Source organism: Syngnathoides biaculeatus, chromosome 8 (assembly GCF_019802595.1).
Source record: "Syngnathoides biaculeatus isolate LvHL_M chromosome 8, ASM1980259v1, whole genome shotgun sequence".
Classification (NCBI taxonomy): Eukaryota; Metazoa; Chordata; class Actinopteri; order Syngnathiformes; family Syngnathidae; genus Syngnathoides; species Syngnathoides biaculeatus.
The window spans coordinates 24,834,568-24,859,979 of record NC_084647.1 but is presented as its reverse complement, the minus strand read 5'-3'; the positions used below and the strand labels follow the sequence as shown (position 1 = coordinate 24,859,979).

The 25,412-nt window shown below is 40.2% G+C and overlaps 2 protein-coding genes across 2 annotated transcripts; both read right to left on the bottom strand.

The window, feature by feature from the left end:
• Positions 1-2,726: 2,726 nt before the first annotated feature.
• calm3a (calmodulin 3a (phosphorylase kinase, delta)) lies at positions 2,727-15,435 on the bottom strand. Its single transcript, XM_061827051.1, has 6 exons — positions 15,194-15,435; positions 8,543-8,573; positions 8,006-8,149; positions 7,584-7,690; positions 5,939-6,074; positions 2,727-4,385 (listed from the first exon to the last, which is right to left on the bottom strand). Exons 1-6 carry the CDS (start codon positions 15,194-15,196, stop codon positions 4,357-4,359), a joined length of 450 nt encoding a protein of 149 aa, XP_061683035.1. The 5' UTR covers positions 15,197-15,435; the 3' UTR covers positions 2,727-4,356.
• Positions 15,436-18,313: 2,878 nt separating this feature from the next.
• On the bottom strand, positions 18,314-25,087 carry si:ch211-261a10.5 (potassium channel subfamily K member 13). Its single transcript, XM_061827747.1, has 3 exons — positions 24,982-25,087; positions 24,517-24,889; positions 18,314-18,990 (listed from the first exon to the last, which is right to left on the bottom strand). The coding sequence occupies exons 2-3, from the start codon at positions 24,848-24,850 to the stop codon at positions 18,314-18,316; spliced, it is 1,011 nt and encodes a 336-aa protein (XP_061683731.1). The 5' UTR covers positions 24,851-24,889; positions 24,982-25,087.
• Positions 25,088-25,412: the final 325 nt, after the last annotated feature.

Here is a 25,412-nt window from a genome sequence, read left to right as displayed (position 1 = left end):
CATAAAACGTGACCTGACTCATAGTTCAGTGTTTTATCAAATTCAGAATTTAGAAAAGGGAGGAGTGTAATTTTGAAAGTTACAGCAACCAAATTGCAGATACGATGGAATGCCCAAATCTATATACAGTATGTAGTGTTCACTATAAATATAGTATATGTACATAGTTGAAATAAAATTAGAAAACTCACACGGTACATAGATTGAGATGCACCTGTACATACCTATCGAGTTTAAAATGCTCATTTTATTGTTAGCTCTTGTTTGATTACTTTTGTGCATTTCTTCCCATTTCCAATTGCATTTTTTTTACTAGTTACAGGCACTTTTTCCCTCTTAAATTGTATTTTGTTCATCCATCCTTCTCAGGAGGTAAAAGAAAAGCATTATACAGTATTATTGTTGCGGTTGCTTTCGGTGCCGAGCAGTTCATTTGGCGTAACGACGCCCCCTAGTGCCGAAACTAAGACGTATTCACTAACGTGAGTGCAATTTAACATGAATAAAGATACAGTTCAGTGAGTCCCACATAGTCTTACTCTAACTGCATGTATTCCTCGTGGTTATTTTGAAGTTCATAGTTGTCATGTGGCCAAGTTGCACTGGTTTTGTTTCCCGCTGAGCGCGCTCCTCTTCGTCTTCATCTATCTGCTTAACCACAGCAGACGCAAATAGCATTGGGACGAGCGTCCAATAGCATCCCATCAACTCGGAGGCCGCCTCATGCCATTGGCTTTGGATCCTGCCAGCCATTGTGATGCCACACGGTTGGCGAGCGCCTTTCATGTTCCGCGGCTATCATACACTGTCTTACTGTAATGGACCTTTCCGACCGGTCAATAACTGGTACAATAATCGTAAATCAAATAGCTGCATTGTCTTAACCCCTGGCTTGACACACCCCTCTCACAAGCAATGCTGGTTGTCAGTAGCGTGCGCTTGGAAAAACTTATGTTATGAAGAAAATGATCCTCAGATGCGCTTGGGGAACGTGCAATTCTGATGAAAGCTATCCGGCTAGGTTACAAGGAGTCCGCTTGAGTCATTTTCCAAAGCCAAAAACACAGTTGGCGAAGTGTCTCAGATGGATCAAAGCTTGCGGAAGACCTCACGTACAACTCAGTGAAAAATATCAACTAAACAAACACAAGGCTGTATGTTCGAAGGTAAGTGAGCAAGAAGTATCTTCTCTGAGTTTGATTGAATTATTATCAGTGCTTTATGCATTGCAGAACAACTTTCTCTTTGTTATTGTATCACTGACCTGCTGAATGAAGTGTGTCATGTTTTATAGCGAAGAGTCGGTTAGTGATACAAATTGCGCGATGTCATGCGCGAGAAATGTCTATTTGCCTATTTGTATCACATCAGAATTTTAAGACATAGCACTGGATTCCATTACGAGCCAAGTCAAATGAATACACCCACTCACTTATAAAGACTACAATGATATTACCCGTGATCTTTCCAAGTAAAAAGTACTTACACTGCTTTACATGCGCAGTACAATTCCACTATTTCATCCTGTTGGATTTCAATATGAAGTTTACGAGGAGTCAAATTTTTTTGCATTCATCGCCAACATTTCACTGTAACTCTGACATTGCGTCCTGCTCCGTCCAAAATCTTAATTTCGTGTACATATCCTTGCGTGAAATAGTTGCAACCTCTCTGTAGAACTCTCTTGGACAAGTCTGACGCATCTAGCCAAAAAAAAACCATACCCCAATATTATCTGGAATACGCGGCAGAGAACCCAGTTATGTTCAGTTGCCATTTTGGAAGATTGTGGGGCATAGTTTAGGGGGCGGAGCTCAAGATCACCATCGGAAAGGTCCATTGAAAAGGTCCCAAAGAGATTTATTCACACAATATGGGTGACGTTGTACCACCCCAAATTCCAATGAAGTCCGGACATTGACCCACAGCCTGCACATTACTAGACGGTAGCCCCGTCGTTTGAAGATTGCAAGTACTGGACTGGCCTGCCAGCAGTCCGCAGAAAATGTGTGTCACATTATGAAGCACAAAATACCACATTCCAAACCCCACACTGTTGAGCAACAAACATTGTACAACAAGCAAGAATGGAAAAGAATTCAAAGCTTCAACAATTAAGTGTCCACAGTTCCTGAACAAAGCATTTTAAATGTGTGATGTTAGTAGTAAACCGGTCACACTGCCACATATACATATATTTTTTTGTAGTGGTGTACACATTAAATCATAAATGAAGGAATGTTGGCAAATAATACTTTACATTAAATATCTTGTCATTGTATACAATTTAATTTTGGTTGAAAGATTTGGAAATCTTATATAGATTTTATTAACATTTTACAAAAGGTCCCGACTTCAGTGGAATTGAGGTTTGTATGAATTAAAAAAAAAAAAAAAAAAAAAAAAAAAAAAAAACATGAAGCTGATGCCTGGAATTCAGAGAAATAGTTCCGTGTTCAACTGATCGTTGCACTTGCCTGAACAGTATGCACAATTTGGCCAGGTTTCGATAAAATGAGACATTGTTGAAAGTAGTAAGCAACCCACTAGGTATGTTGGGGCACTTTTTAACGGGGATCATTGTTAAAATAAGATGTAACGTGCATTGTGATGCTGAGTTGACACAAGTACCAAGGCAGTTTATCTAATTTGAGACAGAAAAACAGAGGCAAACATGCCCAACGAAAAAGAATGCCCAAGTACAAATATGACATGAGAAATTCATGTGAAGTAAAGCTCATTCAGTTTATTGATTTATGGAAAATATAATCACATCTTTACATCTTTTGAGACACAATCAGAAGCTAACAGTCCATTACCATTTACTTCCTCATATCATAGTCAAACACGACCGATTGAAATGTCACTGAGCGGGATTAAATTTCAATCCTTCAAACGATGACTCACCACTGTTAAAACACTGAACCGAACCCAATTGATTGCTACAACCCCTTCTCATGTTTCATTAGAACAGGCGGACCACGTTATGTATTCTGGTAAGTAAAACGAGCAAGCAGGTTGAAAATGACATCACTGGACTACAAACTGAAGCTGGGACAGCCAACAAGAATGAGAAGTTAAGAGAAAAGAGTTATCGCAGCAGTCAGTGTGTTTTCTTTTTGCAATATCTATACGAGTTATACCAAGTGCAAATCTGTCACATACTCTAGTGTAAGTAGTGTAGATGTATATATTTTTCTAGGAATCTTGCGAGAAGGTTGAGGCATTTTGGGAGCATTATGGCACATTTTTAAAACCAAAGGGGAAAAAAAAAAAAAAAAAGATCACAGGCCATTTACTACTACTACTACAACAACAACAACAGGCAATGCAAACTTTACAACACACCAATATACTGTGCATATCTCGAGAGAGAGAGAGAGAGAGAGAGAGACATTTTGTGACAAAAGTGTCGCCAATACATATCTGGGAACACATTTAGAAAGCATTACATCAATATTGTATCGTCAGGATATCTGTTTGCAGAACAAATGTATTAACAGCAGTCCTCCAGAGGGTCTTCACAACAATCAGCCTGAAAGCAACACGTCACACTAGCGTCTCCGCTTGGTTTCCATAGCAACGCGTAAAGCCACCTGCTCAAAACAAGATGACGCCCCGCTGGGGATCAGTTTCTTGTTCTGAGCCAAACTTTTGAAAATGCTCATTTTCAAATCAAGCACCAATGAACACCACAGGTTGCAACTAGTTGCTCTTGCAATAACCAAGGGACATTTTTTTTTCTTTTTACAGATATATAGCTATATATGAAAGTCTATACCTCCACTGTGTACAATATCTGACCACTACTTCTGATGGGATCAGAACCACCTTGTCAAGACAGGAGACCACCACAGAACGGCTGCATGCAAGAAGAGTAGTCAAATTGGTATTGAGACTATCACCACTGATGCTAGTAAAGAGGCGTGGTTCATTGCTGAAGCGGACAGATTTGAAATGACCGACTTCTCTAAAGTGATCGGTGGCATCAGTTCCTAGACCAACCCCCCCTTGCAGTGGCAGCCCTGCTCTTTCCTCTAAAATATTCATGAGCCAGGTGACTCTGTAGAATCTTGGTCAGAAGTAAAAGGCCGTTGGCCCTCTTAAACCTTGGTCCATAAACTTCTTCAGGGATTAGTCTGCAGGTGTATGCTTATCAGATACCTCAGAAGTACGTGGATACATTGAGCAAAATTGGCCAAATTCTACATGAAATGCTTGCTTTTGTTTTGGGTTTTTTTAGGGGGGGGACAGGGGGGGGGCTGGGTCATCAGCTGATAAATGTTCCTTTTTGTACTTAAAGACAGTGATCTTAAAAGGACAAGCAACGTTTAAGAGAGAAATCGGCCTCACACTTCACTTGGCAGTCATCATCTGGACAAATTCTGGAAGACAAACACATAATTAAAAACACAGTAAATGGAATTCAGATTGATCCCTATATACATTCGACACTTTTTTTTTTAAACCTAATTGCTGAAAATGACTGAGAACTATGCAGTCCTGAGTTATAGACAGTTTTAAATCTGTTTTTCACCATTTCAGTTTTTTTTTTGGGGTGGGGGGAATGCATGCTAAAATGGAGTACAGTGATCGTTCCCACTACCCCACTATATAAAAACTTTAGCCCTCGTTTGCATCAGCAGCTGTCCAGTGCAACTGTGACACGCAGTTAGCTAGCAAGCTAGTTAAACCTGCATTTAGTGCTGGGCAACATGGAGATGTATACTGAGAGCATGGTAGAAAATTGTCTATCATGGGATTTCTCTTCATTCATTTTGATCATTACTACCTCTCTGCCTGCTGCGATTATTCTTTAGGTACAGAAGTCTTCGCTCATTTGCCTTGACTTAGATATAAATTTAAGTGACATCCCATTCTTAATCCATATGATTTAATAAAACAGTCCATTTACAACCTCCAAAACACTTGTGGAAAGTCTTTCTGCATGGTTTTGAAATGTGTTTATGGGAATTTATTACCATTTTACGCCGAAGCACATTTATGAGGTTACACACTTGTGTTGGATGAGAAGGCCTGGCTCTCTTTGTCCAACAGTGTAATTCATCCAAGTGTTCTGCAAAGTTGAGGTCAGGAATGTGCAGACCAGTCAAGTTCATCTACATCAAACTCTCCCACCAGTCTCTTTATGAACCTTGATTTGTGTACTGATGCACCGTCATGTAATAGGGAAGGACAGTATTCAAACTGTTCTTGCTAAAATTGGAAATGTCCAAAATATAAGACCCTGAGCTCCAATGAAAGGAACTCTGAATGCTTCGGCCCTCCAAAAGATTTTGAAAAGTCAAACAGTTTGGGAGTCCTGTTCAGACATGTCACTGCACCAGTACACAAACCAAGGTCCATAAAGATGGATGAAACCATCTAGTTGAGATGAACTTGACTGGCATTCACAGTGTCGTACCCACAACACGATGGAACAAATCTGGGTTGATTTCGAGGGGACAGCGAGTCAGGGCTTCTTGTCTAACATCAGTGTGACCTCACATATATGATCATCGAAGAATCGGGAAAAAAAAAAAAAAAAAAAAAAAAAAAAACCTCAAAACACAACCATAAAATTTGGGATATCAAGTCAAATCTTCTAGGTTGGTGAGCCAACTATTTTGGCAATGAAGTGTCCCCTATTCACAGCAAACTGTTATTATTACTACAGGGCATAGTATGAAATACTAGCAAGAATATTATCAATGAGTAACACACCAAAATACATTTTTGCCACACTGTGTGTAAACATACACACAACATGATAGACAAACTAACAAACATTTTTCAGGTTATAGTGTTATTTGATTCACACACCAGCAAATTCAACAAATAAAATAATATAAAATATTATAATGGCTTGATTCTTTACAGTTTTGAAGCTTAAGTAAATTTGGCAGGACATTTTGCTTGACTAAAATGAACATCTCACCCTCGTAGTTGACCTGACCGTCCCCGTCAATGTCAGCCTCCCGGATCATTTCATCAACCTCCTCATCAGTAAGCTTCTCCCCCAAGTTGGTCATGACGTGCCGTAGCTCTGCTGCGCTGATGTAGCCGTTGCCATCCTGAAGGGGGACCATGCAAACACCACTGTCACACAATCTCTTAAAAGGGAGTTCCACAAATAATAAATAGGGGGGAGGGCAGGGGAATATAATTGTTCTCTCCTCAAACACCCACTAGCAAAGCCAATTGTAATAAACTTGATATGCAGAGTTGCAGAATACAATTCGGTTTGAATTCATATAGAAAGGCATCTTGTTGCAGCTTTGGATCAGAATACGCCTATTGAAGGCATCCGGTGCAAGATTTATTAAAAGTAAAAAAATACATTATTTTCTTTTTTTTTTTCCCCTGTCGGCTTGTCCTGATTAGGGGTCCCCACAGCGTCATCTTTTTCCATCTAACCCTATCTCATACATCTTCCTCACCAACACCCACAGTCTTCATGTCTTCCCTCACAACATCCAATCTTTTCTTTGGTCTTCCTCTCGCTCTTTTGCCTGGCAGCTCCATCCCCGGCACCCTTCTACCATTATACCGACTCTCTCGCCTCTGAACATGTCCAAACCATCGAAGTGTGCGCTCTCGCACCTTGTCTCCAAAACATCCAACTTTGGCTGTCCCTCTAATGAGCTCATTTCTAAATCCTATCCAACCTGTTCACTCGGAGCGAGAACCTCAACATCTTCATTTCTGCTACCTCCAATTCTGCTTCCTGTTGTCTCTTCAGTGCCACCATCTCTAATCCGTGCATCACAGCCTCACCACTGTTTTATAAACTTTGCCCTTCATCCTAGTCTGAGACTCTTCTGTCACATAATACACCAGAGACTTCCGCGAGCTGTTCCACCCTGCTTGGACCATTTTCCTCACTTCCTCACTACACTCTCCATTGCTCTGTATTGTTGACGCCAAGTATTTGAAGTCGTCCACCTTCGCTATCTCTTCTCCCTGAAGCTTCACTCTTCGAAGTCGAAAAATACATCTAACTTGTGTTTATTGCCATTCCCATATCATGTTTAGTGTAACTAACCATAAAGTATTTAACTAATCCACATAACAAAAATCCTCCAGTTTAAATTTAATGCATAATAGAAAACACCATAAGATTTTTTTTAATTTATCTATAAAGTACAACACAAGTTATTTTTACAATTAAAAAAAAAAAAAAAGCATTAAAGATTTTTGGGATGCCTATCAGAGACTGAAACAGATTGGTGGCATTTTTATTCATTTCAATGGGGAAAGCTGATTTGAGATTACATTTGGTACAAAGCACCATAATGAAAGGAATTCAACTTGAAAGTCAAAGTATTCCTGTACTTCCAAAAACTGTTACATAGTCAAATGTTGAGACGCTCCTAAAAAGGTGACTCATTTGTCAGTATAGTAACAGTTAACAGCGATTCCATGAGGACCTTCACACCTGTCTAACTAGTTATTCAGCTTCAGTATTCATCTTGAAAAAAGGTCAGAAAGCATGTCAAGGGAAATGAGATGTGTGCCAACGTTTGGAAGAAAAAGGGCCTTGGCCCTTGTGAGTGGAACATTGTTTCACACTGTTCCCAGACCTTGTCAAAGACTCTGAATGCTTCTCTAATCTCCTCCTCACTGTCTGTGTCCTTCATTTTCCTCGCCATCATTGTCAGGAACTCCGGGAAATCAATTGTCCCATTACCTAAGGAGGTACACAAAGCAATTAATTTAAAAAAAAAAAAAAAAAAAAAAAAAAAGATATTCAGTAGCTAAACTTCCATACCAGACAATTAACTTCACATTTTTTTAACAATTCTTGTTACGTTGAAGAGATTAAATGATTTTTCAGGGCATTTTCCGAGTAAATGTCAAAATACAAATAAAAGTAAACAATTTGTATCACTTGGTGGAAAAAAAAAACATTAAATTGACCGCATATGGTGGATATTTGAAGTCTGTTTTGTAAGAACTATCATATTCAATACATCAAGTCCAAACTTGTTGTTCTCCTCCTCACCATCAGCATCGACCTCATTGATCATGTCCTGCAGTTCAGCCTCGGTGGGGTTCTGGCCCAGGGAGCGCATGACAGTGCCTAGCTCTTTGGTGGTGATGGTTCCGTCGCCGTCCTTGTCAAACAGCGAGAACGCCTCCTTGAACTCTGCATGTTGACACAATTAACTCACATGGGTCTCCGTGACACAGAGAGACTCGCTTGCAGTTGTAGGGACACACACAATGTTAAGCGGTAGCATTGTGTATGCGTGTCTGTTTATGACTCATTCAGCCTTTTAAAATGCCAAAATAAATGAATGCTGGAAGGATGCCTAAGTAAAATCTCTGGTGAATTTATAGCATTGACTTAATATTTTTTTGTTGCAGAGTGACTGACTCACTCCACCGCTGATTTCCGCCTTGGCTGAATGGTGTCAAGCACCTTGTCAGAGAATACCAAGTGACAACCGCAGGCTAAATGTTTATCCTCCGCAGTCGATCATCTCACCGTCTCCTCAGAGTTGCCAAAGATAAAAGCGTCGCTGTGCTATGTACTCACCTGCAATCTGTTCCTCAGTCAGCTGGTCTGCCTGTTGACAGAAGAGGACAATGATGCATCTCTAGTGTCTCAAATTCATTGAAAAGGTATCCACCTGATGTAATTCTCACCTCCACACCAAAAAAAAGACAAAATCTCAAAGTTGAACATGCAATTACCCCGAAGGAAAGTTTTATTTTTCTTATATGGAAATATATATATATGGAAATAATGTAGTGCTCGGTGCTCAAGCCTTCATCACCATAAAACCTTATACAAGCAATGTGTTATATACAGAAGTCCCTATGAAATGCCATCAATATGTTTCAACCTCGCACAAAAAATATTCTTAATTTTTATAGTATGGTAAAAATATTGTTCTTTATGTATATTTAAAAAAAAAAAAAAAAAAAAAAAAAAGCCAATTTATGGTTTTGTCACACTGCTTCAATTCAGTGGACATTATGCTACTCCTTCTGGTGTGGGTGCCTTGGTCCACTACAGTATAATACAGATACATGGAGTCGGTCAGAATTCCTGAGAAGGACTAAGTTACACCGTTTAAGTGTTGCTCCACTGTTGGTGTTCAAATATTTGTTTCTTAAAAAGTTATCACACCAGCATAATGATGCAATCCGTCATCACCCCGTCTATTTTGTTTGCAGTTATTTAGTATTAAGTTAAGTGAACTGGCCTTAGCTGTATCAAAGGTTTTCTTAAGCATTAGTTTGGTCCAATCGATTTTTCTAATTGATATTTATTGGTATGACTCTCTTAGCAGACAACCTCTTCACCCCCCAAAAAAAAAAAAGCCCAAGAGGAAAAAACTGTTCTGGTTTGTTTTACTTTAGAGACATTTTTTCTGCAGAACGTTTGGGCCATACGACTTTGGTAGTTCAAGTGTATTAAGATTTATTCTCTCAGACTGTCAATCAAACTGATCATTATTCTTATTAATTTTTAGATACAGTACTTGGATATAGAGGTGTAGATCTCTTAACCCTCAAGCACTTATCAGTGGATCATTTCCTCTGATTAAAACATGAAAAAGGGAGTGTGGTATAATTCATTTTTAACAATCACCTGACATGTCACTCTGCCACCTGTGTCAGGTCTTTACTAGGCCTGTCATAGTCAGTCAGCATGTCCAGTTAAAGCTGCTAAGAGGGCTGGGTATAAATACGCCACATCCCGAAATACACACATCTGCTATAATTAGTAAGACGTGAATAGGGTCGCCTATGTAGCACACTGAAGATCGCGGCCACTAATCACTTTTTTTTTTTTTTTTTTTAAATCTTTAATTGAAACCTCGTGAGGTTCACTTGATTATCAATGTGTCACTTACCTGCTAAGAAATTGTGTGAAGACAAACTAAACTCCCAAAACATAATTGTCAAAAGGAACAATGGTTTATTTCCGAACAGCAAAAACCCACATAAAGTAATTCAACTCACATCTTGATAGAAAACACATTTTTCCCCAATTTGTAACCATTCTTATGCTACGAGTATTGTCTAACAGACAATTAAGATTTGGAAACTGACCAAAGGATGTGAGACTGCACCATAAGAAGATTAACTACAAATTTGTGTGTCCCGGAGATATAGATATATATATCTATATCTCACAGCCTTAAGTATTCAGACCCTTTGCTCGGTATTTAGTCGAAGCACCCTTTTGAGCTAATACACTTTTTGAGAGTGATGCAACAAGTTCTTAACACCTAGATTTGAGGGATCCTCTACCATTCCTTCTTACAGGTCCTCTACAGGTCTGTCGGGTTAGATGGTGAACCTTGGTGGACAGCGTCAGGTCTCTCAAGGGATGTTCAATTGGTTCCAAGTCAGTGCGCTGGCTGGGCCATTCAAGAACATCGACTGAAATGTTCCGAAATCACTCCTTGGTTATTTTAGCTGTGTGCTTGGGGTCATTGTTTTATTGGAACGATAACAATGGGCCCATTCTGAGGTCCTGAGCGCTCTGAACAAGGTTTTTATCCGAGACATCGCTGTACCTGGCTGCATTCATCTTTCCTTCAATTGTAACCAGTCATCCTGTCCCTGCAGCTGATAAACAACTCCACAGAACGATGCCGGCGCCACCACACTTCACTGTTGGGACTGTATTGGACAGGTGATGAGCTGTGCCTGGTTTTCCCCCCACACATACTGCTTACAATTAAGGCCAGAAAGTTCTACCTTTGTCTCATCAGACTAGAGAATCTTATTTCTCACCATCTTGGAGTTATTTTAATTTCTGTTTAAGCAAAATCCATGAGAGCCTTCAGTCATTTTACTCTGCCATAAAGCCCCAAATAGTAGAGGCCTGAAGTGATCTTTGACTTTCTAGAAGTTTCTCCCATCTCTCGATTGCATCTTTGGAGCTCAGCCACGGTAATCTTTGGATGCTTCTTTGCCTCGCTCACCAAGTCTCTTCTTCTCCAATTGTTCAGTCATCCCAGACAGCCAGCTCTTGGAAAGGTTGTCCCAAACATCTTCCATTTTTTAGGATTATGAAAGCCACTGTGCTCTTACGAACGTTAAGTGCAGGAGAATTTTTTTTTTTTTTATTGTAACCTTAGCCACATCTGTGCCTTTCCACAACTGCCTCTCAAGGTTATTTTGCATCAGGAGGAATAAAGAAAATACGAGTGGGGATTCACCAAGACTTTTTCAATATCACCGTTTCTTGCTTTTTCTCAAAACAAAGGTTTAGATTTAAATAGTTTACATTAAAACCCAAAATGGGATTTTCAAGAGAAAAAAAAAAATTAAAAATGGGAATTTCTTTTCATGCCATATCACCGAGCCTTCCCTCAACAAGACCCAGGGGGGGATTGTGTTTCGACTTTAAAGTTTACGGAATTTATTTTTAAAGCTTAATGTTAGGAATGCACCAACACTGAACATTTGTCTTCTACTCATGAAAATGCAAAATGACTAAGGCACCCAATACCAACCTGTCATATAGTATGCTATTCTGTCCTGTTCAAGTGTGCCGTGTGCAGTTTAGCAGCTAGAGAACAGTCAACGTGTAAACCAAATTAAAGAGAATCATACGTTGTCAATTTAACAAACCAAATAACGTCATCTTGCAAAAGACTACTAACACAAACTGAAAAACTTTACAAAGAGGACAAGGAATAACACAAAGCATAAACCTTTAAATATTTGAATAACATACCTCCCGTGCAAGTAGAATAGCTTATTCAGTGTATTAGAACATAAAATCGACTAGATAATCAACTAGAGCATAAAAAAAAAACTGCAGCAGTAACAAAATTCTGCACATAATTAAGTTGTAATTAAAAAAAACCCATCAATGCTCCATATGTATGTTGCAGTTTTTAACCATTTGATGAATACAAGGACTGTTACAGTGAGGCTAGGTATTTTAATACCCTGTGATTTTGCAAGTTCTCCCACTAAGTCTGAATTTTTTTTTACCTTAGGTGCATGCCCATTGAGACAATAAAAAAAAAATTAACCCGGAAATCACAATGTATAAAAGTTTCTTTCAGCTTGTCCCTGATTTTTTTAAAATAATCATTCATGTACATTAGTGCAGCAAATAAATATTTGAACACCTGCCATCAGCATAAATTCTGGCCCTCAAAGACCTGTTAGACCACCTGTAAAAAGTCACTCCACTAAATTAGAAGCACCTGTTTGACATTGTTATCTGAATAAACACACCTGTCTACCCCAAACAATAAGTAAGACTGCACTACTAAGATCACTCAGACCAAAGAGCTTCCCATAGACACCAGAGAATAAAATGGTAGAGCTCTACAAGGCTGGAAAGGGCTACAGGGCAATTGCCAAGGTGCTTGGTGATAAAAGATCAATTGTTGGAGCAATTACTAGAAAATGGAACATGATATTGGGGAACAATCTCCTTCCCTCAGTTAGAGGATTGAAGGTTGGTCATGGCTGGGTCTTCTAACATGGCAATGACCCGAAGCACGCAGCCTGGATAACAAAGGTAGTGGCTCCGTAAAAAGCATATTAAGGCTCTGGAGTGGCCTAGCAAGTCTCCAGACCTAAATCCAATAGAAAATCTCTGGAGGGAGCTCAAACTCACTGTTTCTAAACGACAGGCCAGAAACCTAGCTGATCTCGAGATGTGTGGAGGAAATGGGCAAAATCTCTACTGCAGTGTGTGAAAACCTGGTGAAAAACTACAGGAAACGTCTGAACTGAGTAATTGCAAAGGCTGCTGTACCAACTTTAACATTGAATTTCTCAGGTGTTCAAATATTTATTTGCAGCAGTAACAAACTTTTTTTTTTTTTTCCAAATCATACATTGGGATTTCCAGATTTTTTTTACATTACATCTCTCAGTGGACATGCACCTAAAATGACATTTTCAGACCCTTCCATTATTTCAAATTCTGAGAACATGCAAAATCACAGGGTGTTCACACTTTATTGAATAGAGGAAAACAAGAAGCACAGATGAGAGTCTCTGCCCCACAACTGATGCCAAATCATACAACACGCAGACACACAATTAGCCACTCAATAACTAGCCACGAACATTATGCATACCACAGATTAAAATGAGTTTGTGAATGAGGTTTGACAACAGAATGCAAGGGGGGTGGGGCAGGTTTTCAAAACAAGTGTACTTGAAATCTCAGACTTAGTGGTTGGTACACAGCCACTCAACTCTGTTTAACAGCAACCTGGCATTTACAGGTCTTAAGCAGGCAAGTTTCAGATGCCGCCAAGCCATAAAAATACAGACAAAGAGGTCAGCATATGTTTTGTTTTGTAGCAATAAACGTTCATAAATTTATGAACAAAATGGACGGAAGAGCACAACTTGCCTTCGTTGTCACCAGCAATAATTATCGCAGGGTTGAATTCCAAAATGGAAGCTGATGATGAGCTTCAATTTGAAATATCCCTCTTGTCATTATCTCCTTTCAGATCATATTCCCTAGTAGTAGGCCAACAATTCAACATTTAGTGAATTGTACTTCACAATGATAGCAAGACATCGAAAGACAATCTCACTGAGTGGTTGTCCATCACAAACTTGTAGGGTCTAGCAGGAGCTGTGCTATGGATCAATCAGAGCAAAGGTGCTTTCCATATTTAAACTGGGAAAGATGCGAGATACAATCAGAGCAAAGCTCATTTGCATGTCACATATTGAGAATTTCTGCGGTCTTAAAAGATAAACTAGAACAGCTTGGAAAAGGACATTTTGGACTTTCCCAACGCAAATTATCTCAGAAACGTGATAAGTGGCTATCACATTAGGAAAACAAATTAATGGAAGGAATATATAAACAAAATTAATTGAAGTAGAACTTTAACTGTACTTTCAATTTGTATTGAGATTGTTGGATTCATGCAAACAATTGAATGATGGGATAATCAGTTTAATACTCTAATATATTCAGTAATTGCAGCAGGCCTAATCTGAACACATCCCAGAACAGACTGTTTCACTTTTACTGTACCTACTACATTTCTGTAGCTCAAGGTGGACATTGTATCTTGAAGTCAATTTAACTGAGTCTTCTGGGGAGGGGGAGGGGGGTTACTAAAAATGGTCCAAGCCAATGCATATTATCCTACGCTTTCTTTGAAAATATCTATGGGTTAATCTTTCAAAGAGAATCAAGAAGTTGGCTTTATTGGTGCAAGGGGGGGGGGGGGATCAAAACAGGTTCTTCCCATTGTGGAGGATGCACTGCAGATGATGACAGCCTACTGCGCCAAGCATGGCTTGCTGGGAAGCGGGAAGCGAGGGAGGGGGGGTAATGGGTGGCACAGGAGGAGAAAAGGGGTTGGGGTGGCATGAACGCTGGCTCATTCAGCAGGGGTAAAATGCAGTTGAGCAGCATCCGGTCGGAACGTGCATCGAAAGCGCACGTTTAGACAACACCGCATGCATAGAACGACTACCTGTGGGCAGTGCCTTATGTAATGCAATTGGGGTGGCAATATGCTTTTTAACGCTTGTTGCGCATGTCAAAGTAGATTCATATCCCCTTGTTGAAGCCGCCAGCTGCAGACGGCCAAATGTGCGTGCATGTATCAAGGTATTCGCAATCATTTTTATGCATCTTCCTCCTCGCTAAAAGGTTAGAAGAGATGAGTTTCAAGATAACGCCGGGGCCGGGGTGGTCTATTCTTAGCAGCCCCTTTTCGCACCACCACGCCCACTCTACTTCGGTCACATTTAGCAACGAGGAGGCTGAGAAGAAGAAGAAAAAAACTTGCCAGTGCAGGAAAAGATTAAACTAAACGCCATTGTTAATCATCAAAATGACTTGCGTGCTTTACGCCGCAACGGCGTGGATGCAGCGTCAATTTAGCTTGCACTACATAAAGAGCTGCGCAGTACAAGCGTATAAAAAAAACAATTCACACTAGACAAGAAGTTATATTCAAAAAAATAACGTTAACTCCATACTAACATATGTGGGATTATATTAACAAGAATACATTGGTATAGCTCATTTTACCAACCGAAGCCCGGGGGGGGGGGTCAAATATGAATTCCGCCAACGGGACAAAATGTTAATCCACAAATGACTTAAATATTCAAGCGTCCCGTTTAAGATGTTTTCACAGCGCTGACCAGAGAGTCGAGTGCTCCCCACGTTCACGTCCAAGCTAGCTAACCACGTCGTCGGCCTGGTACTCACCATTTTGACTTTTCAAGCTCCGCGAAGATGGAGGGGAAATAAAATGTCGAGGGGTAGCTTTGACACTCGGGGGAGGTGGAGAAAAAAAAAAGCTCAATAATGTGCACTCTCCCGTGAGTACTTGAATCCAATTCAGCTTTATTCGCGCTATCTGGCTAAGAATGGGTAGAGACTGTACACCGTTATTGAGGTCGAGTTGCCCGGAAACCTTAACAGAGCGACGCCGGCCTGTCACGCTGCACTCGGACAAATGTATCCCTCCGCCTAAATAGAGCTTGACCTCCAGGCAGTGTCAAATATCGGCATAAAATGCTCTTCATTATTAATGTAACGTATTTTTCTGTTCTAAATAATGTATTTGTTTGCGGGTTGTGGTGATTTTGGACTCTTTTTAAATCTCCACCGAAGAGGATCTATGTTGCACTGGAACACCAACGTTGCGCAACAATACCACCCCAGCACGCCATAAAGAGGATGGAGGTGTATGGAGGATTAAAACTGACAATGCTATTAACTGGTAAACACAATCAAGCCATAAGCAATCCGTCAGCACCCTCGATTTATTTAAAACTGTTGTACAATTAAAAAAAAAAGAAATGCATTCATATATCAAAACAAGATTAGCCGAGCTGAAAAAACTTGTGTCAGAAACACAACCAGTACAAATACAAACCCAGCAAATGCACAGTTAAGAGTGATTGTAAGCAGAAATAAAATAATTAAATTAACTATTTGATTTCAGTTTTGGAAAATGAACATGTGATGTATGAGGCGAGCCATACTCAAGCTCCCATGCCTGTCTGACTTAACCCACCTACTTGGTTGCAAAACTTAGGTAAACAAAATAGTACCATATAAAAGTATCCAAAACACGTATGCAAACAGTTTAAGATGGTTCGACAAAAGCTCAAGGCATCAGAGCCACGTTTATGTATCTGAAATTGTGGCACGTGTGTGTTGACTGCCATCTACCAAGCGTTTCAATAAGTATTTTTGGTTAATTGTGAGAACAACCACATCCCCAGTTATAAAAAAGGTGTGCACACTTGTGCAGCCACATTATCTGTGTTCATTTTTACTTAGCCTTTCAAAACGATTTTTTCCCTCGGGAGTTGTACACATAATAAAATAAATCACTTAAATGGCAGGAAAAAAAGGGTTGAAATGAGTAAATGATCTACAGTATCTTGGTCTTGGCAATTGAATAGGTGTGTGTAGATGTTTAATATCCACTGTAGTTCTTGGGATGTATTTTGGATTGGTTCTCAAGATTCCATTTATTTTCTGAATTTTGACTCCACTTTTTATGAACCTTTAGTTTGAAATGGGCGGCACGGTGGATCAGCTGGTAAAGCATTGGCCTCACAGTTCTGAGAACCTGGGTTCAGTCCTTGCCTTCGTTGTGTGGAGTTTGCATGTTCTCCCCGTGCCTGCGTGGGTTTTCTTCAGGCACTTCGGTTTCCTCCCACATCCCCAGAACATGCAACATTAATTAGACACTCTAAATTGCCCCTAGGTGTGATTGTGAGTGCGTCCGTTTGTCTCCGTGTGCCCTGCGATTGGGTGGCAACCAGTTCAGGCTGTACCCTGCCTCCTACCCGTTGACAGCTGGGGGTGGCTCCATCACTCCCTGTGACCCTTGTAAGGATAAGCGGCAAAGAAAATGGTTGGTTGGATGGATGGATGGATGGATGGATGGATGGATGGATGGATGGATGTAGTTGTTGGAGATGTGACATGATAAAATAAATCCACTTGTGATCCAGGCAGGTCAACACAGTGTAAAAAAAATATTTCAAGATTTCAAATGATTGCAGTAGAAAGTGATTCCTTACTACAGTCAGAATTGACCCCTCCATACAGGGCACTTAACCACGCCTCCTGAAGTGACGTCACGCCACGTGCGCTGACGTAAGACAAACAGTAAAAATGGCAAATACAATACAATACATTCTGAACTGAGACAGACTCCATGCTTCTGATTTCATTCAAATCAACGATATATTATAGATTCTAAATACAATACATTCTTAACTGAGAGAGACGCCATGCTTCTGATTTCATTCAATCATTCACACGTAGCAATGTTATGCTAGCGGAGAACGTCTCATTCATTTATACGAGATGTGTATTAAAAATCAAATTTAGGGCATATCTTCGTGCAAACACAGTTTGGTTAAGCTTCGGCCGCGACCCAGCAAGAAATCAATATGTTTGTGCAGTCCGATCATCGCTAAATATCGCTCAACAAAGAATGAGGGTGTCAATCGTTCACACGTAGCGGTGTTATGCTAGCGGAGAACGTCTCATTCATTTATACGAGATGTGCATTAAAAATCAAATTTAGGGCATATCTTCATGCAAACACAGTCTGGTTAAGCTTCGGCCGCGAGCCAGCAAGAAATCAATATGTTTGTGCAGTCCGATCATCGCAAATTATCGCTCAACAAAGAATGAGGGTGTCAATCGTTCACACGTAGCGGTGTTATGCTAGCGGAGAACGTCTCATTCATTTATACGAGATGTGCATTAAAAATCAAATTTAGGGCATATCTTCGTGCAAACACAGTCTGGTTAAGCTTCGGCCGCGAGCCAGCAAGAAATCAATATGTTTGTGCAGTCCGATCATCGCAAATTATCGGTCAACAAAGAATAAGTGTGTCAATCGTTCACACGTAGCGGTGTTATGCTAGCGAAGAACTTCAAATTCATTTATACGAGACATGTATTGAAAATCAAATATGGGGCATACCTTCGTGCAAACATATGTGTTCCGGTTGATATTAGGTGGATTTAGTTGATGATGCGGTCTTCCACAAAGTTTGATCCATCGAAGGCATTTTTCGTACTGGGTCTTCGGTTTTAGAAAGGGTACGAATCGAACTCCACCAACTAGCCTTTCAGGATACCTGTCTTCACTATTACAAAGTCCGTGACTACACCTCTTAACCATATTTTTTGTTAAATAACCCAAATACGTGATAAAACGCTAACTAAACCTATACTGGACCATGCAATGTTGTCTGAGAAAATGGCGGGAGCAAAAACGGGCTTTGGTTTATGCAGATCTCTGGCCTCTGATTGGTCAGTGACGCGGATTGCGCAATATCCACGGAGGGGTCAATTCACCTCACGTTCCTTGTTTTTAGCCATAGGTTCTCCATGATACACTGTTTCCACTTGAGCCTCATCACAACAACATGCATCACTTGCACGAGTACAGTGTACGCAGTCAGCTAGATAGCTGAGTTCCAGCAAACGGCTCCACGCTGTGACGTGTGTCCTCATTACGCTGTTGAGTCCTTGTTTGATCATCACAGAGATGGTGTTAAAGAGGGAGTATGTGCAGCACACCCCCAGGAGCATCACGACACAGTTTGCCACCTGGTATGCTTGGATCTCCTCGTGTTGCTTCCTCTGGCTACTCACAAAATCTCCGAAGCCCACCGTGCTGAAGGCCACAAAGCAGAAGTAGAGAGACTCCTGGTAAGTCCAGCCCTCCATAGCAGAGTACAGCGAGGCCGCACCGCAGGTGACGATCATGACAGCAACGAAAAGCGCCAGGGCCACCTGGTATGTGGGCGGCTTCCACTGGTCACCTCTGCGGCCTCCACGAGACGCTAGTCGGTCGTGTTGGATTCCCTTGGAGTGGCACCAGAACAAGAGGAAGCTCAACACACTGATGACTTTCTCTAGGAAAAGGTTGAAAAAGAGTATGGCGGCCGAGCAGCCGAACAATCCGTAGAACACGAGAAACACCTTCCCAGCTATAGTGGATGGGGCAGTCACTCCAAATCCTGTCAGAAAAATAAAACCATAACATCAACATTTGTGTGCTCACCGTAAGATCAGTATAGCTCACATAGACAAAGCTGTTGGAACCCCGAGGAAAGAAAAACCGACAAGACAGATATGACAAAACTGGAGCTATTTTACGAGTCACATCTGCTCTATGTTCTGGGGATGCATCTCTAAATCTGGCACTTTATCTTTAATTTGTATAAGGTACATCAGTATTTCAAAGCAATCTCGGAATTTTGCGAAATGTGCTAACTAATGTCAGAAAGCTTGGTCTCAGTTGCACATCATGGGTCCTTCCATGGCATAAAGACCCAAAAAGAACAAACAGAGCATTTGACCATTCTGAAGAACCCTATTTAAAATCCTGTTGAAAATAGAAGCTGAAGGCATTGTTAAAATTCAAGACAGGGGGAACAGTTTACCAAAGAGGAGTCTCAATAAGAATCACAGAAATCATTTCTCTATTTTCAGGAGGAAAGCACTCTAGTAGACAATAGAGAGGACGAGCACTTTGCGAATAATAAAGAATACAATTGAATAAAAACTTGCATGCAAACTTTGTGACGATAAGAAGTATAGGGAAAAAATATCTGAATGACTTGTTTGTCCCTCATGGATTCAGGGGGAATAGTGACAGACTTTTGTGGAGGTCGAAGTGCTTTGGCCCTGCGGGCGTGACTGAATCGATGTATTGTAGCTTTCGATTCCCATGAAATCCGCCCCAAATGATTAGTTGAGTTGGTTTATTTGAATTTAATGGTTTTAAATTTGATTCCCTTTGAAACGGTGGTCACTGACCAGCAGCAAACGCTGTAAGTAAAGTAAAGTAAAAGTAAAGTAAAGTAAAGTAAAGTAAGTATTTGTGTGTGTGTGTGTGTGTGGGGGGGGGGGGGGACTTTTTATCATATATAGTCCGCTTTGATATACAGTAACTCTCTACCTGTACTAACAGTAAAGTTTTTAATTAAATGATTTTTTTGAAAACTCATTCATCTCATGATCCATCTAGTAAGTAAGTTTCTTTCGGCTTGTCCCTTTTGGGGTCGCCAAAGCGTGTCATGTCAGATGAACACACATAAATGTTTGGCACAATTTTTACGCCGGATGCCCTTCCTGACGCAACCCTTCTCAGGGAGTGGAGGCCCCAGTGGGATGTGAACCCACAACCCCTGGTTTACCAAACCAGTGCTCCAACCACTGAGCTACGGGGCCTCCTCATGCCCCATCTAATGCCTCATTTTTAATTTTCATGATCAATTTCAAAAGTCTTTGTGAAGGGAAAATGTTTCCAATTAGACACTGTCCAGGCTGGAGGCGTGGCCTTGGAGTGTGTCTGTCATTTTCTCATGTAAACTCATTTACGTCAGAAAGAACCTCTCGGGAAAAATGGCCAACACGGAGACTTTCGGTGGCTGTCTCTCATTTCCCCCAACAACTAGATCTTCTAACACAAGGAAAAACAAAAAGAACAAAGAGACCAGATAAGCTAAACTGATACAATCTGGTAGAGGAATAAACAAACTAAACTTGCTAATTGTGAAAAGATGACATTGGCAATTGGGCAGCGGCCATCAAATATTTGAAAGTGGTGACGCAGCACCCTAAAAGAAAGTTGGGAGGCTTTCTCCGTTGACTAGCTCTGAAATATGGATTTTGTCATTGTTGGAGAAAAAAAATCCCAACCTTGATTAATTCAATGAGGAGGAGGTGATGCAGCAACAGCAAAAAAAAAGGGAAAAAAAAGGGGGGAACTTTAATATCGTATAGAACTCGGAGTTTAAACTTGTTTGTAAGCTCTTAAGTTCCAAGAAGAGCGCTTGGAGATGTATTTCAGACTAAGTCGCGACATTATCAAGGGAATTTGAAGTGTCTCTGTTTATTATTTTTCTAGTGGCCTAAAGTTTGGGATAGCGAGACACCGGAATTATCATGTCTTCCTCCATTCCCCCATTGGCATTTACTGTACAACTTCGCCAAAATAGCACTCAGAAATCACTCTGCCAGCCAGGCTTCCATTGGATGAGCTTTTTGATACCACTGCATCAAAGCTCCCAAATAGAACAATAACTTTGTCCATCTGATGATGTGACACTGAGCAAAATATGTGAACAAAAAAAATGTTATTAGTATAAAGGGTTGTATGTGAAATGCATTCGAGACTCATGTATTATAAATGTACGATTAATTCGAAAGGACACCACCCGATTAAGACTGCAGTGAGATGAGATGTGATTGAACCATGCATATATCTTCAAAATAAAATGTTTAAATACTTTAAATTAATTTTGTATTTCTTGTTTTAAATATACAATCCACGAACAAGTGTTATACTGTATAGAGCACTGGAGGGAAATATGAAATGTAACTGTTTTTTGAATAGTAATTGCAAAGAGGTCTTTATTTATAACAATTAAACAATTTAAAAATGGTTAAATGTGCAGACATTCTTGGAAGTAAAATTTTAAAAATAAGGTGAGATACATCTTCAAGTATTTATAAAGTAATACAACACGCACATTTTACTCGTTGCATGCGTTATCTGAATCTTATATAATCTGCCTTGAGATTTTCCGCATTACATATTGGCGATAGGCGACCTTGGTGGAATTGTCTGTTGCTGTTTTTCGGGTTACCAAGGTCATCAGCCGGCCTGATGTTGGTCCACATTTATCTGGCTTTCCGTAGAACTCCCCCGTGTTCAAGATGGCGTCCATGAGGTTTGTCATGTGTATGGATTTATGGCAGACACCAATCCGTTGATCAGGGCCTGAAGAGCTTCCCCTAATGTCTCGTGGAGGATGTTAAAGTGTATGGAAGGTCTTCAATGCACCTTTTTGCTAATATTATACAGTTTTTTAATGCAGAATTCAAATCTGAAATCTGTTAAGAAGGAAATGTTTTTATTTTTAGATTATCGGCAAAAAATTATTGCATGTTGCTGGATTTGCCGGAAAAAGACGGAAACGAAGTGGAAACAGCTGAGTAGGAACATGACGTCGGAACCGGTGACAACAATGGCGAGCATTGGAATACATTGAAAGAACGACGATGAATTGTCCGATATTTCGAGTGATGAACACTATTCTGAAGGGTCCCATGAAAATGGTGAAGAATACTAAAGGTTATCAATTTCAGCCAGTTAGACAGCATACACGTTCGTATGCAGACGGAATAGCTGGCCATGAAGAAAGCGCCGAGCACGCAGGGAGTAGGATATCCCTCGTGTTGGAAGCAAGGACTGGTAAGCATTTGTGAAGTTCTTGTTTGGTTTAGTTAGTCATAAACTGGTAAATAGTAAAGGCTTTGAATCCTGAATTTCGTATATATGAAATTTTCGGTCTTTTTTAAAATGATGCATCGCCGTGTATTTAGTAAATAGGTACGCGACCACCCGGCCATTCGTTGTACAGCGCAGGCTCTGCCTGTGCTTGTATGAGAAACTATCTGCAGTACGAAGTGCTTACTTGTAGTGACGTCAGAGGTTAGCCACACGCGTTTTCAGACATGGGAAACTAGGTCAAAGTTCACGGACTTTAATTCATAAACACTTACTGTAATTCCCGGCTGACAGAACACACCTGGTCATAAGCCTAGGTACACAGAAAGAGTTTAACGCGGCGGCGCTAGCGTTAGCGCGGCACTAGCATTAAACTCTTTCCGTATACCGAGGCTTATAACCAGGTGCGCTAACGCTAACACTACGCTAACGCTAGCGCTGCATCATGCATAAACCGCAGGGTTGAAAGCGTGTGAAAAAAGTTGCGCCTTGTAGGTCGGAAATTACAGTATATTTTTTGGGTAAAAACAGCAAAAAGGTTATGCGTTTTATGGTACAGATGAACATATATTTTTGTCTAGATAAGATAGTTCGCGTTAGAAATTAGACATTCCATACTCTTTAAAACATGGATGAGGGTTCACGTCGCAGAAATGTCTTCATCACAATATGTAATCACTTAAACTCGGTTTCTCAACTCTCTCCTGTAAAGGAAAACATGATGGTGATTAGATTTTGAATTTGTGAAATTGGCGTTCAATTGATACAAATACTCCATATATTCTTTCTGATGTACCCATATGAAAGTTGTCGAAGTAAGTATATGAAAAAAATTCCCTCATACTTCTCCCATCCACAAAAATTAATACGGTATAAATTTTTTTCTGTTTTCATTTCATAGTTTGCTCAGCTACTTTTCAAGTCACTGTAAAAATTGGTTTGATAGAAAATACTTTGACGGCAGCTCAACATTTTTTTTACATACGAAAATTTTGAAATTTTGGTACATTTTATTTTTTTTTTACAAGAATCATGGTAGTTGACACACTTTGCTTTCACCTGTGATTAATAGTTTCGGAAAAAAAAATGTGTTTGTGGGTAAATGTGTGTACAGTGTATCGCTTACCTCCTCGTATGGTACCTAGAGATGTACTCTGCCAGGCGGCTGGGGTCACAAATAGCCATTCTCTCCTGAACAACAGAGGATATAAATTCACTGGACTTTGGCTCGATCTTACAACATGGAGTACTGTATTGATATGTATATACTTGAACAAAGGTCATCGTTGCTAAATGGGGGTACTGATTAATGAAATGGAACGTTAATGCTGAGAACTTTCTAATGTCCCATCAGATAATTTTACTATATAGTATATTTATGACTTTTTTTCTTTCTTTTTTTTACTTACCAGTGAACAAGACATGCCAAAAATGCCAAAGTTGCTTCTCGGAGCAGAGCACAGTAAAGCCGGCAGCTGACCACATTTGCGTGCCTCCGATGGGGTGGAGTTTCAATTTGAAGTAAACAATTAAGATGTGACTGAAATGTACACTTTCAAACAAAATGATGCAAAGCATACCAAACACTGTATTCTCAAAAATGGTAGCAGCAGGCTTTATGTAAGTACATGTTTATCGATTATGTGACTGTTGACAGGTGGTGCACCATTACAGCCTAGCAACTGAAAAAGATACATGAATAATGACTGTAAACATGTAGTGGAAGCAACTTTCTGAAGGGCAGTATTCTTCAATTGCCAAGTCGGTCACCTGATCTCAACCCAACAGAGCATGCTTTTCACTTACTGAATACAAAAGTGAAGGCGGCAAGACCTGCAAACAAGCAGCAAATGAAGGTAGCTGCAGTGAAGTCATTGACTCTCCCAACAATTGGTTATATTTACAATTACAATTGTAAATTGTAAGAATAATACCAATAATCAGTGTTATAATAATTATTATATTGTTTAATTGTCAGTGATTTATCCACTGCCATTGTAGAGATTGGGCAGTCTTTGAGTCTGTTCAAAGAAATTTCAAATAAAAAAAAAAAAAATTAAAATGGCTGCAATTCCTTCAAAGCAAATGTCTTTTTATTTGTGAAATGAAGCCAAAAGTATGTAATTTAATTATATAAAATCCATTATGGTGGTATAAAAAGGGCAATTTCAGCCTAGAATCAACTCCTCTACATAATTGTCCGAATACTTTTGGACAGTACTGTGCTGATATTGATGTAACTTACCAATGGTGGACACCACAGTTCCCACAAAGTAGAACGCTCCCGGAATGTCCCACAGGGTTCTGCCTTGTTCCGCTCGGATGCCCGCCGTCCTGGCCTTCTCGTAGTGGCGCAAAAGAGATTCCAGATCTCGGTAGCTGGTGTTATGCTCCTGACTGAAGTCCCTTAAGCTCTTTTGCCAATGTTGGTGGGCCAGAATTTCCGCTGATCTCTCCAAGGAAGAAAATAAGACGGCGCCAGCCAGCATGTAAAGCGCAATGAGCACTCCGAGGAGGGCGAAGCAAGAGGTATCCGCACTGACTGGCGGGGATGGACAGCAATCTTTCTTCACGGCCATTGGGAAATAAGTTGAAGACTTACTCGTTTTCTCTGTGTGCTGGAAAACAAACAACATTAAAGATATACGCATATACGTGACAAACAAATGTATCTTATAGTTTAATCATTTCATGACTTACAGGTACTTACAAAACAACAACTCCACTATCCAATTGTGTTCTGGTTTCATCAGAGTGTGCAGATGCCTTTTAAGGGGACTTGGAATGATGTGTGTATGGAGGCTATTGCTTATCACCGGCTCAATATTCAGCCTTGACTCTACTTTTATGAGTGACAAACATGTAATATAAGGTCCATAAACATACTGTAGACTGCTGCTTTCTCCTCCATGGACACACACACACACACACACGGACACACACTCACACACACCATCAATATTATGACTAGTTGCATGACATAATGTAGCAATAAAAGAGAATCAGACTGACAATCCATCCATCCATCCATCCATTTTCTTTGCCACTTATCCTCACTAGGGTCACGGTGAGTGCTGGCGCTTATCCTGGCTGTCAACGGGCAGGAGGCGGGGTACACCCTGAACTGATTCAGAAAATGGA

Coding starts and splice junctions, on each gene's coding strand:
- calm3a (XM_061827051.1), bottom strand. Junction 6,075..7,583: donor CATTCAGAGTCTTTGACAAG/GTCTGGGAACAG, acceptor GTCCCCCTTCAG/GATGGCAACGGCTACATCAG. Junction 4,386..5,938: donor CGGTCAGGTCAACTACGAGG/GTGAGATGTTCA, acceptor TTTGTCTTCCAG/AATTTGTCCAGATGATGACT.
- si:ch211-261a10.5 (XM_061827747.1), bottom strand. CDS start 24,850: ATGGCCGTGAAGAAAGATTGCTGTCCATCCCCGCCAGTCAGTGCGGAT. Junction 18,991..24,516: donor AACTGTGGTGTCCACCATTG/GTAAGTTACATC, acceptor TTTTTCTGACAG/GATTTGGAGTGACTGCCCCA.